General features: G+C 60.7%; 1 protein-coding gene across 5 annotated transcripts; it reads left to right on the top strand.

The window, feature by feature from the left end:
- Positions 1-1,054: 1,054 nt before the first annotated feature.
- Positions 1,055-15,528, top strand: DENND4B (DENN domain containing 4B). 5 transcript variants are annotated; one of them, XM_079760913.1, is made up of 28 exons: positions 1,055-1,168; positions 3,254-3,593; positions 4,194-4,446; positions 4,698-4,767; positions 4,970-5,139; positions 5,212-5,456; positions 6,017-6,083; positions 6,178-6,236; positions 6,416-6,560; positions 6,786-6,961; positions 7,111-7,211; positions 7,580-7,795; positions 8,239-8,384; positions 8,739-8,878; positions 8,969-9,095; positions 9,495-9,701; positions 10,022-10,150; positions 10,957-11,155; positions 11,387-11,554; positions 11,776-12,167; positions 12,324-12,446; positions 12,619-12,788; positions 12,871-13,012; positions 13,204-13,440; positions 13,956-14,073; positions 14,165-14,330; positions 14,420-14,484; positions 14,587-15,528. In XM_079760913.1, the coding sequence occupies exons 2-28, from the start codon at positions 3,277-3,279 to the stop codon at positions 14,730-14,732; spliced, it is 4,494 nt and encodes a 1,497-aa protein (XP_079617039.1). In that variant the 5' UTR covers positions 1,055-1,168; positions 3,254-3,276; the 3' UTR covers positions 14,733-15,528. The 5 variants fall into 5 exon arrangements, with proteins under 5 accessions (XP_079617039.1, XP_079617038.1, XP_079617041.1 ...); XM_079760912.1 differs by lacking the exon at positions 1,055-1,168 and adding an exon at positions 1,306-1,440; XM_079760915.1 differs by lacking the exon at positions 1,055-1,168 and adding an exon at positions 1,456-2,496 and having other exon boundaries at positions 5,027-5,139.
- Positions 15,529-16,167: the final 639 nt, after the last annotated feature.

Raw genomic sequence — 16,167 nt, 5'->3', positions numbered from 1 at the left:
CTCAACCACTGAGCCACGCCAGCTGGGCCAGCGTCAGAATTTGAACCCAGCATTGGACATGGGAGTCCAGGCTGGATTTCGGCTTCCATGGCAGCACAGGTGCCTCCCATCTGTTCAGGGCCCTGCTGCAGCATCGGGACGAGTTCTGACTGGCCAGATGAGTTACTGCTCTTCCTCAACCCTGTGGCCTGGCAGTGAGTAGAAGTGAGGAGGCAACTGCAGGCTGAACCCAGAGGCCTGATGTTTCTGATTGAAGGACCCCAGCTTTCTTCAGGAGTAGCTGGCCTCAGCGCTAAGCCTACCTAGGAGAGAGGATTTAAATCCTGACACCATGTAGGTCTTGGGTTGGCTCCTCCTTTATGGCCCTTTAAGCCTAGAAGAAATTAGACGAGCGGTACCTGGCCAGCCTCTGATCCCATGCTTCTAGGTCTCAGGGAAGCTCTGAGGCCTCATTTCTGCCCCCTCACTAGGCATGAATTCACCGTCACCATACTCCACTCATTCTACAGATGCTTGAGTGCTGTGTTCTCAGAGATTTCCTCTCTCTGACTTGGGTTGCTGCTAGCCCTCTAACCACCATAGTCTCTCCCCTCTTCTCTTCCACTCCCAGCGAAGTCAGAAGGGTCATGTCCCTCCTCAGTTACCCTCACCTCTACTACTCTTTTCACACCCTACATTCCTGGTCTTTCCTCTTCCTCTTTCCAAAGCTTTTGTCATTTTCAGAAAAGAGAACTGAGAGCTCTGGCTTAGGCGCGAAGGGACTACAATGTGCCCTAAACCTGGAAGTAGGGGCAGCCACCTGGGTGTCGCTGCCTAGGCCTTCAGGGCCCTCCCCAAGGCCTGCCTTGCATATCTGACTAGGATCGCCTTGGACTTGAGGGGCCGCCTGGTTAGTGTCCTGCAGCATCGTTTGAGTGGTGAGAAGCTGCTTGGGTGCCAGGGGCCCTCCCAGCCGCCAGGGGTCGCACTGCAGGCCGCTGGGCGCTGGATGGGCGCTGGGCGGGCGCTGGGCAGGCGCCGCCAGGGTCACGGCCACAGGCCCGGGAGGGCGTGGGGGGAGCAGCTGCGCCCACCGTCCCCGTGGGGGTGTGGGGGAGCGGCGAAAGCGGGACACTCGGAGGAGCACCCCGCCTCCAGCCAGCGGGAGCCCGGAGGAGCGCACGCCCAAGTGAGCTGCAGGGCAGCACGGTCCCCTGCGTGGCGCAGCGCTTTGGGAACGTAGCGACCGCCGGGATCTCCCTCCACCGCGCCCAGCGCCCCGGCGCCCTCGGCTGCCTCTCCTTCCTTCCCTGGCCTCCCGGGAGGGAGTGGCGCCCAAGTCGGGTGCGCCATGTCCGGGGCCGGGTAGCCCACCGTCCACCGCCCGCCCGCCGGCCCGCCAGCCCACTCTCCCAGCCGCCCGCAGCGGGCCGGCCGGCCAGGGAGTCGCAGGGCAGGCAGGTAGGGGCCGGACCGGGCGGGGTGGCGGGCGGGGAAGGAAGGGAGAGGGTGCCGGGCGGGAGGAGGTCCCCCAGCTGTTCTCTGGCGTGGCACATCTGGTTCCGGTTCCTCTCTCCTGGGGAAGTGAAAGTGGAGGGGAGTTCGCTAGCTGCGCCCGGCGCCCTGCACCCCCTGGCTCCTGCGGGTCCTAAGCCAGAGCACCCCTCCCTCTGGCTCAGGTCACGCGGCGCTGCTGCTGTCACGTCCCCCGCACCTGTCCCTGTCCCCGGTGCTCCTGCCCCTTCCTCAGCAGTCCCCTGCTCCACCCGCCGCTGCCCCAGCCCGAACTTCCCATCGCCTGGTTTGCGGGCGTTGGGACCCCAAGGGGTGCACGTGCCCCTTGCCTTCCCCAGGCAGCGAGAGCTGCCTTGTGCAGGGTGTTTCCCTGGCCGGGTGAGGGAGGCTCTAGGGAGCAGGTCCTGCGGATCGGGGCCACCCACTCGACCCACCTAAGGGCTCCTGCCCGCCGCCTGGGGCATAGGGCGCCCTTTCGCCTGCAGCGGCTGAGGGATGCGGTTGTGCCCCGGAGCTAAATTAGGAGGCTGACGCTGACTCCTGGCTTCACCTTCCAGACATGGAGGCTAAATTTAGCTGGAGGTGTGTGTGCGTCCAGAAGCCATATTGAGGAGAAGGCCAACCTGGCTTCATGAGAGTCCCTTGCTCCTCAGAGTTCTCTGAGGTTAAGTAGGACTGTACCCCCTGGAGCCATGCTGAGCCTCCTCTTCTTTGCTTGGGGTCCTTTCGTCCGAGGTGACACCTGGCATGATGCTGTGTTGGCGCCTTCAATAGTACGCCCGCCTCCCCCAACACACACCCATAGGCCGACTTCCGCTGAGCTGGGCTGAGCCACAGCTTCCCCTCCACTGTTCCAGGAAGTCACTTCCCTTCCCCTCTGAGGCACCCCCATTCCCCTGTCCTCTGCTGCAAGCCACCCTTCAAGCTCTTCCCTAGCTTCTGCGCCTTGGGGCTCCCCAGGGCCCTTAGGCTCCTACTCTCGGGGGTTGGCCATGGAGGCAGGTGAGACCCGGTTACTGAAGACCTGTGGTGGGCCTATTTTGGGGCTTCCTGGAGGAGGGCATGGGGTGGCTGGGACTGTTTCCCACAGCCGCCTTTGTCCTCACTGGGGATAACCCGAGGATCCTGGAGGTGGGCGGGCACTGTTTTGTTTGTTTGTTTGTTTTTTGTCAGTTTTGTGGAATTAGGTGAGGAGAAAGGACACTTGAGTCTGGAGAAAGGACACTAAAGCTTGGGTTTTGTGGGTTTTCTGGACACTTGGGTGCTCCCAAGATCTAGAGTTAATGAACTGGCTCATGTAGTTCTTAGGATGTCATAACTAGAGTCAAGAAGTTAAAAAACCCTTAAACTGGAAGGTTGGCATGATGTCATGGCCAAAATTAATGATGTCATTGCAGGCCACTACAGAAAAGACTGACCTATCATAAGTCTGTATGGGTAGGGGGTGAGGAGGGGAGGGGTCTTTAAAAGGGATAGAGGAACAAAGTGATGTCAGAGCCCAAGTTAGCTGTGTGTGGTGGAGTGGAGTTTGGGTCCTTTAGGGACAGGGCTAGTACCATAAGAGAGGGTCCTGGTCTCTTTAAGAAGCTGTGGTGGGGCTCTGAAGGCCTGGTGATGTCATAGGCGGGAGAGTTCAGGATTGGCTGACCACTGATCCTGCCTTCCCTTGAAGGGACTATGAAGAGGAGGGAAGCTAAGGGGGGGGGGGGGGAGGCACCGTGGTTGCCATGGCAACACCAGCCTTCCTTGACCATTGCAGATGCAGTGAGTGAGGGGGGGGCCATGGCGGAGGAGCGGCCCCCCCGGCTGGTGGATTACTTCGTGATAGCTGGGCTTCCAGGGAGCGGAGCACCCATTCCTGAGGACACGTGGGTTCCTGAGCCCAGTGGGGCCCTGCGCCCTCCCCGGCCAGCTGAGCCCATCACAGACGTGGCCGTCATCGCTCGGGCGCTGGGCGAGGAGGTGCCCCAGGGCTACACGTGCATCCAGGCCTCTGTGGGCGGCCACCCCTTGGAACTCAGCGCTGGGCTCCTGAGTGGAACTCAGCCTGTCATCTGCTACCGCAGGGGCCGCGACAAGCCGCCCCTCGTGGAGCTAGGGTGCGTGCCCCACCCGTGCTGGCACCAGGGGAGACTGGGAGGGACTGTGGGGCGAGGCAGGGAGAGGTCGGGGTATGGGATGAGGGATAGGCAGTGGGAACGGGAAGACAGTGGGCTGGCTCGGGGCCAGAGAGAAGGGACTGAGTTTTTATTCACTTAACCCTCACACCGATTTGGGTCCTTGTACTAATGTTGCTACTTGCCAGCTGTGTGATCTTGGGCGGGGTTTGAGCCCCTCTGGCCTGTTTCCTCATGTACGAAGTGGGGGAAATTATACCTCCGCATAAGGTGGCGGAGAAGATTAAATGAGATCATCCATGGAAGGGACTTAGCACAGAGTCCGTAAATGGTAATTTTCTCTTAGCATTTATCAATGACTAGGGGAGCCATGGAAAGCCTGAGGGGTTGTTGCTGATGGAGAAGAAGAGACAAGGGCAGAAGAGGGGCATGGGGTTCTTGGGGGCAGAGGTCAGCAGTAAGGGAGCCCTGGGGTCGGGGTTTATGGGGCTGATAGGTAGGACGGCGTAGGCAGGTCTGGCAGGACGGGCGTCTTTCTCCTCGGCCCCGAGCTCAACATCTCTCTCCGTTCTCTGTGCCAAGGGTGTTGTATGAGGGGAAGGAACGTCCCAAGCCCGGCTTCCAAGTACTAGACACGACACCCTACAGCCACTCTGCCAACCTGGCCCCTCCAGGCCCTGGGCACCCCCGCACCTACCTCACTTACCGGCGGGCAGCAGAGGGGGCAGGGCTGCATGCCTTGGGCATCACTGACCTCTGCCTGGTGCTGCCCAGCAAGGGTGAGGGCACTCCTCATACTTACTGCCGACTGCCCCGCAACCTCAACCCCGGCATGGTGAGTGGGGCTCGGGCCCAGGGCTGAAACCCGCACCGCCTCGGCAGGAGGGTGCGGACACTGGGCACAAAGGGCACGCTCAGCCTAAGGCCTCTGATGGCAGGCGCGGGCCCAGGGTGGACTCTGGTCTTGGGGGACCGGGATTAGTGGGAATTCTAAAGACGAAAGACCGCTTAGGGGTGGTGGAGAGAGTGGGCCCCAGAAACCTTTGTTCCTGTGTATCTGCTTGTCTCTCGCTGTGTCTCGGGCAGTGGGGCCCAGCAGTGTACCTGTGCTACAAGGTGGGCCTGGCCAAGGCCAACACGCTTGTGTACGAGGCAGGTGAGTTGCCCCTTTGGCCCGCTAACCCCTTGGCCCTCCATGTCCCTCTGCCCTGGCGCCTCTTGGCTGTCACTTCCTTTGTCCCTGGAACTCCCCTTCGCCATTGGCCCTTCCCTGGGACCCCCCACCCCCCCAGTTCCTTCCCCTGGAGCCTGAGGTACCCTCCTCCTTTTGGGTGCCCCCCACTCCGTCCTGGGTGCAGAGCTGCTGGGCCGCTACCCAGAGGAGGACAATGAGACATTTCCGCTGCCCGAGTCAGTGCCCGTCTTCTGCCTACCCATGGGGGCCACCATCGAGTGCTGGCCTGCCCAGACCAAGTACCCGGTGCCAGTCTTCTCCACCTTTGTGCTGACGGGGGCAGCTGGTAACAAGGTGGGTGTGTGGAGTGTGGGCGGGGGTCTGGGCTGTGCCGGGCCCCCCTGACTGCCCCTCCGCCCCCGCCAGGTGTATGGTGCGGCCCTGCAGTTCTACGAGGCGTTCCCCAGGGCCAGGCTGTCCGAGCGGCAGTCGCGGGCACTGGGCCTGCTGAGCGCCGTGGAAAGGGGCCGGCCGCTTGGGGGCCGAGCGGTGCGCAGCCGGCGCGCCATCGCTGTGCTGTCCCGCTGGCCTGCCTTCCCTGCCTTCCGCGCCTTCCTCACCTTCCTGTACCGCTACTCCGTCTCCGGCCCCCACCGCCTGCCCTTGGAAGCGTGAGCATGGCTCCCCTGGCACTGGGAAGGAGTCTGAGGGGATCAGGAGGCCAGGAGGGATGGAAGAGATTAGGATGGAGCGGAATGGGGGTGTGTGGGGGGGAGGTGGGCAGAGGAGTGGGGATCAGGGCTGTCGTGTGTGGTTGGTGTGGTTGTATACATTGCAAAAGTGCCACTGGCTAAGGGGGAGCGGGGCCTGGAATCCAGTCTACACTTGCTAGCTAAGGGGCTCGCATGCTCAGAGGGGATCTCTTTTCTTATTTGTATGGATTCTACCTATAGGGTGTCCCCAAAATGGCCACACACACTTGGAATAATTATAAAGGCAGTGTTCATGAAAATACATTTAATTTCAAAACTGAGCTATCTGCTGTTAAAGGGTGTATACATTTGGGGGGGACGCCCTGTATATTGGCTGCTCTGATGGCTGACGTCAGCTCAAGGCGAGGTCAGGGAGGAAGAAAGTTCTGGGGGCCCGGTGGCTGAGGAGAGGGAATGTGATGGTAGGAAGGAGATAGGCTGGGGACTCCGTCTCTGACCGGCATCCCTCCTTTCCCCAGGCACATCTCCCACTTCATTCACAACGTCCCCTTCCCTTCCCCGCAGAGACCCCGCATCCTGGTGCAGGTGAGGGCTGAGGCCGTGCTGGGGCTGGTCGGGGGAGGGCAGTTGGCAGTGGCCAGCCTCCCTTATCCTGACCCATCGCTCTTCCGCCTCCCAGATGTCTCCCTATGACAACCTGCTCCTCTGCCAGCCTGTGTCCTCACCCCTGCCCCTCAGGTATGTGCCCAAGTTGGGGGAGAGGGCTGATGACCAAGGACATGGTAGGTGCCAGGCAGGTGGGCACAGCTGTTGAGGTCTGTGCAGGCTGGGCCCGGGCGGTGTCTGTGCCCAGTGACTAGGAAAGGGTCTCCAGGGTCTCCTGGTGACTTGCCCCCCCACGTTGGTGTTACCCACAGTGGTGCCAGCTTCCTGCAGCTGCTGCAGAACCTGGGCCCTGAGCTGGCCATCACGTTGCTGCTGGCTGTGCTCACAGAGCACAAACTACTAGTCCACTCGCTGCGGCCGGACCTGCTCACCAGCGTCTGTGAGGCCCTCGTCTCTGTGAGTGACCCCCCTCCCCGGACTCTTCCCTGGGGCGGGGGGTTCCCTCAGTCTTCTCCTTTGGCACAGTCTACAGGGACATTCAGCTCCCATCAGGGGCTCTCCTTCAGAGCCCACCTTCAACAGTTTCAACAGGCACCACCCAAAAGCCAGTGACCCTCCCGCCCCCCAGCTGCTCCACCCCCCACCCACCTGCTCACTGCTCCTCACTCCCCGGTGCTTCAGATGATCTTCCCGCTGCACTGGCAGTGCCCCTACATTCCCCTGTGCCCGCTGGCGCTGGCTGATGTGCTGAGCGCCCCCGTGCCCTTCATTGTGGGTATCCACTCCAGCTACTTTGATCTGCACGACCCACCTTCTGATGTCATCTGTGTGGATCTGGACACCAACACGCTCTTCCAGTAAGATGGCTGGTCTCGTTCAAGGGGCTGCGGGGAGGAGATGTGGGCAGGTGTACGGAGCGCCACCTCTATGTCCAAGGAGCCTCAGGCAAAGTGGGGGAGCCGGCAAGGAGCCCCATGGCCTTTTCTTCCTTCTGCTTCTCTCATAGGACGGAGGAAAAGAAGCCCCTCACCCCTCGGGCCCTGCCCCGCAGACCCCACAAGGTTCTGCTGGCTACACTGACAACCCTGTATCAGCAGCTGGATCAGAGTGAGAAGCCTGGGTGGGAGGCTGGAAACTGTCATTGGCCTTAAACCCCCAGTTTGGGCAGGCCTGTGGAGAGAGCCAGGCCTTACTTGAGGAGGTTAGAGGAGTTAGGGTTTCATTTGGTGGAAGTGAGGAAAATTTTAAGCAAGAGGGAGGAATATATCATATTAGTGTCCCTGGATGTATTGAGAAGGACGAGCTGATCCTTGGGGAGGCTTGAAACGCGCCTCAGGGTAACTCTTCAGTCAATACTGGTGCCAAGTCATGTGACAGCTGGAGGTAGCCAGGCCGGGTGGAGGCCTGGGTGCAGAGCGGGGTGGGGACAGCCCTCCAGGGGCTGGCTCTCAGTCTCAGGCCACCCTCGTCCCCAGCATACACGGGGCCCGAGGAGGAGGCGTCCCTGGAGTTCCTGCTGACCGACTACGAGGCTGTGTGTGGCCGCCGGGACCGGCTGGAGCGCGAGGTCCAGGGCGCCTTCCTCCGCTTCATGGCCTGTCTGCTCAAGGGCTACCGGGACTTCCTGCGTCCACTCACCAAGGCGCCCTCCGAGGGGGCTCGCGACGTTGACAACCTCTTCTTCCTGCAGGGTAAAGCGGGCCTGTCTGCTTGGGGAGGGTGGCTGGGGGCAGGCATTTTTACGGGCACCAGCTTTGAGCCGTACACTCCTTTGGGCTTGGAGGGAGTTAAGGGCACAAAGAGGAACCCGCTGGCCTGCCCTCTGGGGCCCTGGGTTTGGGGTGGGCACAGGGAGGCCTGTGGTGAGCCGCCCCCCGTGGGCAGATCTCTCTTCAGGGACACTGCTCTGGAGACGCCCCAGGGAGAGGGAGGGAGCACCGACAGACAGAAGGGACTCCATGGGGCCACGGTGCTGGGGAGCTGGACCAGTCCGCTTGGAGTGTGGGGTAGTGTCAGAGGGGCCAGAGAGATGGTAGCTTGGATGGGCAGGGAGCCAGGAGAGGGGCTCACCAGGGGTGTGGCTGCGGTAGGAAGCCTGGTCATCTCCCCCCCTGCCCCGTTCTCATGCCCTCAGGTTTCCTCAAGTCCCGGGAGCGCTCCAGCCACAAGCTGTACTCGCAGCTGCTGCACACGCAGATGTTCTCGCAGTTCATCGAGGAATGCTCGTTTGGCTCTGCTCGGCACGCTGCCCTAGAATTCTTTGACTCTTGCGTTGATAAGGTTTTGAGCATGGTCCCTTCTCTTCGTGCCCATTGCCCTCTGCTGTCCTCCTGGCTGTCTCTGTTACCCCAGGACCACGATAAACACGGCTCTGTGTCTTGTCTGTGACGGTGATGGCGCCCTGGTTATTCAGTGCAGAGCCTGTGTCACCACTCGTGGCTGGCTTACACACACCCCATCTTTCCATTCCCGACGCCGCTCCCCCGCTGCATCCCGGGACCCTGGTGACGCCTCAGCGCACTTGCTCCTTCCCCCGGGGTGTGCTTTCCTGGGAGACGCCACCTGCCACCTTCTGGACACGCTGGCCCCGCTCCACACCCACTCGACGCTCACTCCCTTACCGTCCTGTCCCAGGTGCACCCAGAGCAGGAGAAGCCTGAGCCGACGCCCTTGGTGGAGCTGGAGGAGCTGTCGGGAAGTGAGCTCACCGTCTTCATCACGCCCCCTGAGGAGCCCCCGGTGCCAGAGGGCAGTGAACCCACTCCCCAGTACTGGTGAGAGCCCCCGGGGCCCTCACCGGTTCCGAGGCCACGCAGGCTAGCTCAGTGCTGCCTGCCCCTGATGCTGCCCCTCTGCCCCTCCAGCTACGATGGATTTCCAGAGCTGCGGGCTGAGCTGTTTGAATCTCCCCAAGAGCAAACGGGGGCTCTGCCTGTGCCCGGCCCGGCCCGTAGTGCCCCCAGCAGTCCTGCTCCTCGCCGTACCAAACAGGTAACCGGCAGGTGCCCCTCAGCGGCAAGGGCTCAGCCAAGGGCTGTTGCTTCAGCGTCTGCATCTGTAAAATGCACATAATAGTACCGATCCCATGAGGTTGTTAGGAGGGTTACGTGTGCCTGGCACAGAAAACATTTGGTATTGTTACCATTGTCGTCACCATTGTCTTCATCTTCTGAGCACTCTGGGGACCCAGGGCTGTGTCGCCTCTTCCAGGGCCTCTCTGCCCGTGCTCAGGGGCTTGGCCTCTCTGCCCAGGGCTCTGGGGCTGAAGCCTGTGGGTGCAGCAACCCCCCTGCCTCCTCCAAACACAGCCCCTTCCTCAGGGAAGGGACTGCTTCTCCCACAGCATTTTAAGACCTGCCCTGCCCTGACATCACCCCCTACCCCATCTAGGAGATGAAGGTCGCACAGCGGATGGCGCAGAAGGCTGCGGCGGTGCCTGAGCTGTGGGCCCGGTGCCTGCTGGGGCACTGCTATGGGCTCTGGTTCCTATGTCTGCCTGCCTATGTGCGGTCAGCACCCTCCCGGGTGCAGGCGCTGCACACGGCCTACCACGTGCTGCGCCAGATGGAGAACCACAAGGTGGTGCTGCCCGATGAGGTGGGTACCCATGCCCAGGCCCGGGTGTGCGTGTGCAGTCCTGGGGACTGTGAGCGGGAGACTCACCGGAAACCTGGGAAGGCAGATGGGGCGCATTGGCACACGCCCTGGAGTCGCCAGGTGCTTCGTAAGATTCACGGAATGAACGAGCCTGACCAGGAACAGCAGCAGGGACTGGGGGGGGGCGGGTGCGCCGGGACAGGAGCTGCCAGGGGCCAGGGAAGTCTGTGAGAACTGGAGAGGCTGGAAGAGGTGCTTGCTGAGGCTTTAGGGTTTGGATTGGGAGTGAGTCCCCTCGTCCTGTACCTCCCCTGGCCCAGGTGTGTTACCGGGTGCTGATGCAGCTGTGCTCACACTATGGGCAGCCCGTGCTGTCCGTGCGGGTCATGCTGGAGATGCGGCAGGCAGGCATCGTGCCCAACACTATCACTTACGGCTACTACAACAAGGTACCAAATGTGGGGCTACGGTGGGACAGTGGCATGTGCCAGGTGTGTGTATGGGGAGGAGGCTGCTCCCTGGCACCTGCTCCCCTCCCCTCTCCTTGGAGATTGGGCCCATACCATCCAGCTAGGTCCTGTAAGCATTGCTATCCATGCGCTCCTGGAGTGTCTTAGTACCTAGGTTGGGTTTTCGCATGCTTGGCTGCTTGGATATTCACAACAGCCCTGACAAAGGTAGGCAGGTACTGCAACCCCCCCATTAAAGCTGAGGGTTCGCCGGTGTGCCAGGATACATTTACATCGTTTTATCTTCACCACAGTCCCAAGAGGTGGAAGGATTATTACCGCCATCTTACAGACGAGGCAATGAGGTTGCAGAGTTAGTAACTTGTCCAAGGTCCCACAGTGAGTCAGGTAGGGAAGTGGGATATGAACACAAGCATATTGAAGTCTCCTGAATTCAGGCCCTTGACCGTGACACTGAACTGCCTCCTGCCTTTTAGATGAGGAAACTCATGACCAAAAAGTGAAGTGATTTCTTCAAAGCCATAGAGTTTAGAAGTAACAGAGTCTGGAAATAAATTGTCTCCCTGCTTCTGGCTTCCTCTGCTACCCGCCCCCCCCCCCCCCCCCTGTCAGTAGTGGCCTCTGCCAGCTGCCAACTGCCTCTCCTGGCTGAGCCACTGGCAGAACAGTCCTGGGCGGCACGCCTGGAGGGGAAGGTGGTCCCTGGGCTCCGGGACAGGCAGTAGGTGTCGGGCTGGGATCCGAGGGTGAAAGTAGGCCATCTTGATGGGCACTGTGCTTGGCAGGCTGTGCTGGAGAGCAAGTGGCCATCTGGTACACCTGGTGGGCGCCTGCGCTGGGCCAAGCTTCGGAACATTGTCCTGGGGGCTGCTCAGTTCCGCCAGCCCTTGAAGGAACGGTGGCAGCAGCAGCAGCAGCAGCAGCAGCAGCAGCAGCAGCAGCAGCAGCAGCAGGCAGCACCAGAGGCAGGCCGCTCCCAGACAGGTAGGTCGGGGCTGGAGACACGGGCTTGGGGCCCCGGCATGGAGAGCTGGGACTGGCCTGTTGTTTGACACTGGGTGTTCTGGGGGTGGATAAACGACACTTGGCTGGTAACAAAGGAGATAAAGTTCTGCAGAGAACCTTACAAACCCAGGTCCCTGCAAGGAGTTCTGTTTTGGAATAGAGGGCTGGGTGTTGACCTGGCTGCCTTTCAGCCCTCCCTGTGTCTTACAGAGCCCTGCCTGGAGCGCCCCTCCCCTTCCCGCCCCCTTCAGCGCCAGACGACTTGGGCTGGGCGAAGCCTGCGGGACCCGGCCTCACCCAAGGGGCGCCTGTTGAAGAGTGGCAGCCTGGGCAGCGCCCGAGAGGCACAACCCACTGTGGAGGCTGGCGTGGCCCACAGTGAGTGCCCTTGACTCCACTTGCCAGGGAGAGAGGAAGACTAGGGCCGGGATGGAGGGGTGGCCCTCTGTGGTGGGGACTGCAGACTCAGGGAACCTCGCCCAGAATGCCGTCATGATAGGGGCTGTGGTGCCAGAGTTTGAGCAGCCAGAAACTGTGTTTACTCAGTCTCTGGGGGAGGGGCTGGGCTTCGCCTTCCCTGACTCTTCTCTGCCCTGCAGTGATGGAGGCCTTGGGGGTGCTGGAGTCCCGGGCATCACCTGTGCCCTGGCACGATGGAAGCCTCTCAGACCTGAGCCTGACTGGGGAGGAGCTGGCAGCTGGAGGCAGCCCAGGGGACTCAGGCTCAGCCCTGAGCACCCAGTCCACGGAATTCGTGGAAGGGCTAAGTGAACGTGTGCCCAAGGCTAGTGGGCATCGGGATGGGGGCAGCACCCCCCGGCGAGGGCTGGGTGCCCGCCTCCAACAGCTGCTCACTCCTTCCCGCCGCCGCTCCTCCGTCTCTCGCCTCCCCCCACCTGAGCTGCCCCATGACCTGCCTCCCCCAGCCCACCGCAGCCCCATGGATGGCCTTCTGCACCCCCGGGAGCGCCCCGGATCCACTGCCTCCGAGGTAGCCAGCAAGGGGAAGGTCCAGACACTTAAGCACCCAGAGGCTGGTGGGGTGGGGCTGCTGCTAATGGGAGAGGGCCCCGAGGGGTGGTGGAAGTCAGCGTCCTGGGTGAAGAGGAGTGTGGGCCGGCTGACCGTGCTTTCTCCTGTGCGGTAGAGCTCAGCCTCTCTGGGCAGTGAGTGGGACCTCTCAGAATCTTCTGTCAGCAGCCTGAGCCTTCGCCATTCCTCAGAGCGCCTCACTGAAACCCCCGGGACCTCCCAGCCACCTTCCCTGGAAGTGAGGATAACCTCCCACACGGATGTGCTGGAACACCCCCCCCCCCCCCCCCCCCAACTCACTCTGTCAAGGCAGGGGCTGGGAGGAGGAGGCCGGAGGCTGGGCTGGGCTTCGGAGGTGGGAGGGGCTGGGGAAGGAGCCTGAGGCCAAGCAGGGGTCTTCTTGCCTGCAGATCCTGCTGTCTAGCTGCTCCCTGTGCCGGGCCTGTGACTCGCTGGTGTACGATGAGGAGATTATGGCCGGCTGGGCACCTGATGACTCCAACCTCAACACAACCTGCCCCTTCTGCGCTTGCCCCTTTGTGCCCCTGCTCAGTGTCCAGACTGTTGATTCCCGACCCAGGTGCCCAAAGCAGGGCAGGGGCTTTGGGTGGGAGAGGGAGGTGGAGGCCCAAGTGCTGAACCCTCCTGCTGTCCCCCCGCAGTGCTCCCGGCCCCAAGCCTGCCCCTGCTGGTGCCAGTGGCAGCAAAGATGCTCCTGTCCCAGGGGGCCCAGGCCCTGTGCTCAGTGACCGCAGGCTCTGCCTTGCCCTGGATGAGCCCCAGCTCTGCAACGGGCACATGGGGGTAAGGGCTGGGCCAAAGGGGCATGAGGAATGGGGGTGTGTTGCCCTGTGGGGGGGCCCCCAGGGATTCTGTCCAGAGATGGGCATTGAGGCCAAGGGGCATCCCAGAAGTTGTTGGACATGTGGGAGCATGGCTCTGAGGATGGGGCATGGCACATGCCCACCCCTGCTCTCCCCGTTTGTGCCCAACAGGGTGCCTCCCAGCGAGTCGAGGGTGGGGCCTGGGCATACCTGAGCCCCCTGGTGCTGCGTAAGGAGCTGGAGTCGCTGGTGGAGAACGAGGGCAGTGAAGTGCTGGCGTTGCCTGAGCTGCCTGCTGCCCACCCCATCATCTTCTGGAACCTCCTGTGGTATTTCCAGAGGCTGCGCCTGCCCAGTATTTTGCCATGCCTGGTGCTTGCCTCCTGCAGTGGTCCCCCACCCCCCCAGGTCAGTGCCCTTAGGGGGCTCCCTGTTCCCGAGGGTCTACCTCAGCTCTCGGCTCTCTGTCTGTCTCAGTCCTCTGTGTCCTTGGTGCTGTAGAAAGAGCACATGCTTTGGAGTCGGGCGTACTTGGTCTTACTTCTCACCCTTTCCCTTCCCTACTGAGCCTGGGTTTTCTCATCTATAAAATGGCACGAGTGTTCCCCGCCGCCCCCCCCCCCCTCCCGCCCAGGGCTATTGTTAGACACCTTGTGTAATGCCCAGACTGATTCATTCATGTTTGTCTGCTCATTTTACCAATATTTATCGAGCATAGGCACAGGGTTCAGGCTCCAGGAACACAGCAGATTACAGAACAAAGTCCTTGCTCTCAGAGAGCCTGTGTTCTCCTGGGGGTGAGAGCTTCTTTCCCTCTTCTCTTTGGCTACGTCCTGTAACGTCCCTGTGTGTCTTGGAGCGTTGTCTGTCCACGTCCTGTCCTCCGTGAGCCTCACGGTCTCCTTTTTCTTGGCCTCCTGCAGGCCCCATCTCCTTGGCTAGTGCCTGATCCAGCATCTGTGCAGGTGCGGCTGCTGTGGGATGTTCTGACGCCCGACCCCAATAGCTGCCCCCCTCTCTATGTGCTCTGGAGAGTACACAGTGAGTCTGGTATTTGGCCTAGGGTGGGAAGGGGTGGGTCCCACACCCAGAGGACTCGGTAATCCTGGTTCCCTTCCTTTCTTTCACCCAGGCCAGATCCCCCAGCGGGTGGCATGGCCAGGCCCAGTACCTGCATCCCTGAGCCTGGATTTGCTGGAGTCGGTGCTGCGTTATGTTGGTCTCGATGAGGTGCACAAGGCTGTAGGGCTCCTGCTAGAAACTTTAGGGCCCCCTCCCACAGGCCTGCACCTACAGAGGTATGGGGGCTCCCATCTGGGAGTTTGCTGGCCTGTACCAGACTCGGTATCCCCTTTCTCTCACTCATGCCCTTCTGCCTCCACTTCAGGGGCATCTACCGTGAGATCTTATTCCTGACAATGGCTGCTTTGGGCAAGGACCACATGAAAATAGGTGAGGGTGCAGGCCGGGGGGCTGAAGAGTTTAGGGGTCTGGGGGCCCGGTGTGGGAGGTTGGACTCCTTATATATTGACCTGCCTTCCACCTCTTCCCTAGTGAACTTCGACAAGAGGTACAAGTCTGCCTTTAACAAGCTGGCCAGCAGCATGGGCAAGGAAGAGCTGAGGCAGCGGCGGGCACAGATGCCCACCCCAAAGGCCATCGATTGCCGAAAATGTTTTGGAGCACTTCTGGAATGCTAGGGACCCTCAAGCTTCCCCCTCCAGCCTGGAGTGGGGAGGTGAAGGAGAAAGGATTCTAGAGATCATCTGTTTCCCTGTTCCTTTCACAGAGGAGTTGGGACACGGGCCAGGAGACATGCCCAGCCATAGGCCCCAAGTGGGGACAGCGGGAAGAGGGACCCAGTATTACCAAACGTCACAACGCCCTGTCTCCAACCTGCCCAGTGTGCTCATGCTGACATTGGAGGAGGCCTGGGGACATTTGGCACAGCTCGGTTTCTCCCCATCCTACACCAGGAACTCCCCCTCCAGTCATCCACAGGTCTGCACTACCCTGGTCATTTTATAAGTTTTTGTTTTAAAAAACAACTGGAAAGATACAGAGCCACTGAGCCTTTGCCTTGAATGGGAGGGAGGACTATCATTCCCCATCAAGGAGGGTCCCTCTTCGCTAGAATTGCTGAAGGAGTCCAAGGCTCTCCATGCCTTTCTACCTTAGAATTTGTATTTTATTTTAAGTTATTTATTCTGGAGCCACAGCCCCCTTGCGTCTGAAGATATTATGGGTGGTGAAAAAGAGAAGGGGGGTGGGGTGCCATGGTCCAGTGCTTTGTAGCGCCTTAAATTTCAAGAGGTGGGAACTGGAGGAGTCCCAAGGCCTCCTTAGGAAGGATCGGTGCCCCCTCTACGTCCTAATCCTCCTTGTCCACTCCACCTGGGGAATGCATCACCCACCCAGGGCCCTGACTGTGCAATAAGGATTGTTCCTTGCGAAGTTTTGTTGGATGTAAATATAGTAAAAGCTGCTTCTGTTTTTTTTTTTTTTCCTTCTGCCTCCTGTTTTCCGGGTCTGGGATAATGGTGGGGGATACCTCTCCTTTTCCCCTGGCTGTACATCCTCCCTTCCGCCTTTCCATCTCTTGCAGCCTTCAGGTACACCTGGCTTTCCCCGACCAGGTCTGCTACCGGTGCCTTGAGGCACAGGGAGTTCTCAGAGCAGGAGAGGGGTGAATCCGGTGCTGGCTGTGGTGATGCCAGTGTGTGGGGCACTTCCGGCCCTCCCACACAATCGCCCCCTTGTCCCTCATCTGTCTGCCCACACAAAGACTCCATTCTCTGGGGGCCCTGAGCTCATCTCTGCCTTCTTGCTTCTCTCTCCCACCCCCCAGCTTCTCCCCTCCCAACTTCTCCAGCACCTCCACGGGGATGACAGCGCGCTCCCCAATAGTTGGTGTGGGTGGCCCTCATGCATCTTGGGAGCCCTGGCGGTTATCCTGGGCCTCCTTGGTTGCTCCAGCTGGAGGGAGTGCGTTTCCAACCGGGGTCTCAGTCTGGGGACAGTGCCAGGAAGATTGGGACAAGGATTCAGGGGCTCACTGCATGTGGGCATCGGAGAGACAGGCATCGCTTTTCTAATCCCTTTGGCCTACTTGGAGTTCTCCCTTTCTTTCCTGTC

This window comes from Cnephaeus nilssonii (genome assembly GCF_951640355.1).
Source record: "Cnephaeus nilssonii genome assembly, chromosome: 21".
Lineage (NCBI taxonomy): Eukaryota > Metazoa > Chordata > Mammalia > Chiroptera > Vespertilionidae > Cnephaeus > Cnephaeus nilssonii.
Note: the sequence above shows the minus strand (reverse complement) of the source record. Positions and strands in the feature narration are given on the sequence as shown.

Bases quoted from the DNA above. Each gene is read 5' to 3' on its own strand.
- DENND4B (XM_079760911.1), top strand. The intron at 6,561-6,785 runs GTGAGTGACCCC...CCGGTGCTTCAG, and splicing joins TCTGTGAGGCCCTCGTCTCT to ATGATCTTCCCGCTGCACTG. The intron at 10,151-10,956 runs GTACCAAATGTG...TGTGCTTGGCAG, and splicing joins CTTACGGCTACTACAACAAG to GCTGTGCTGGAGAGCAAGTG.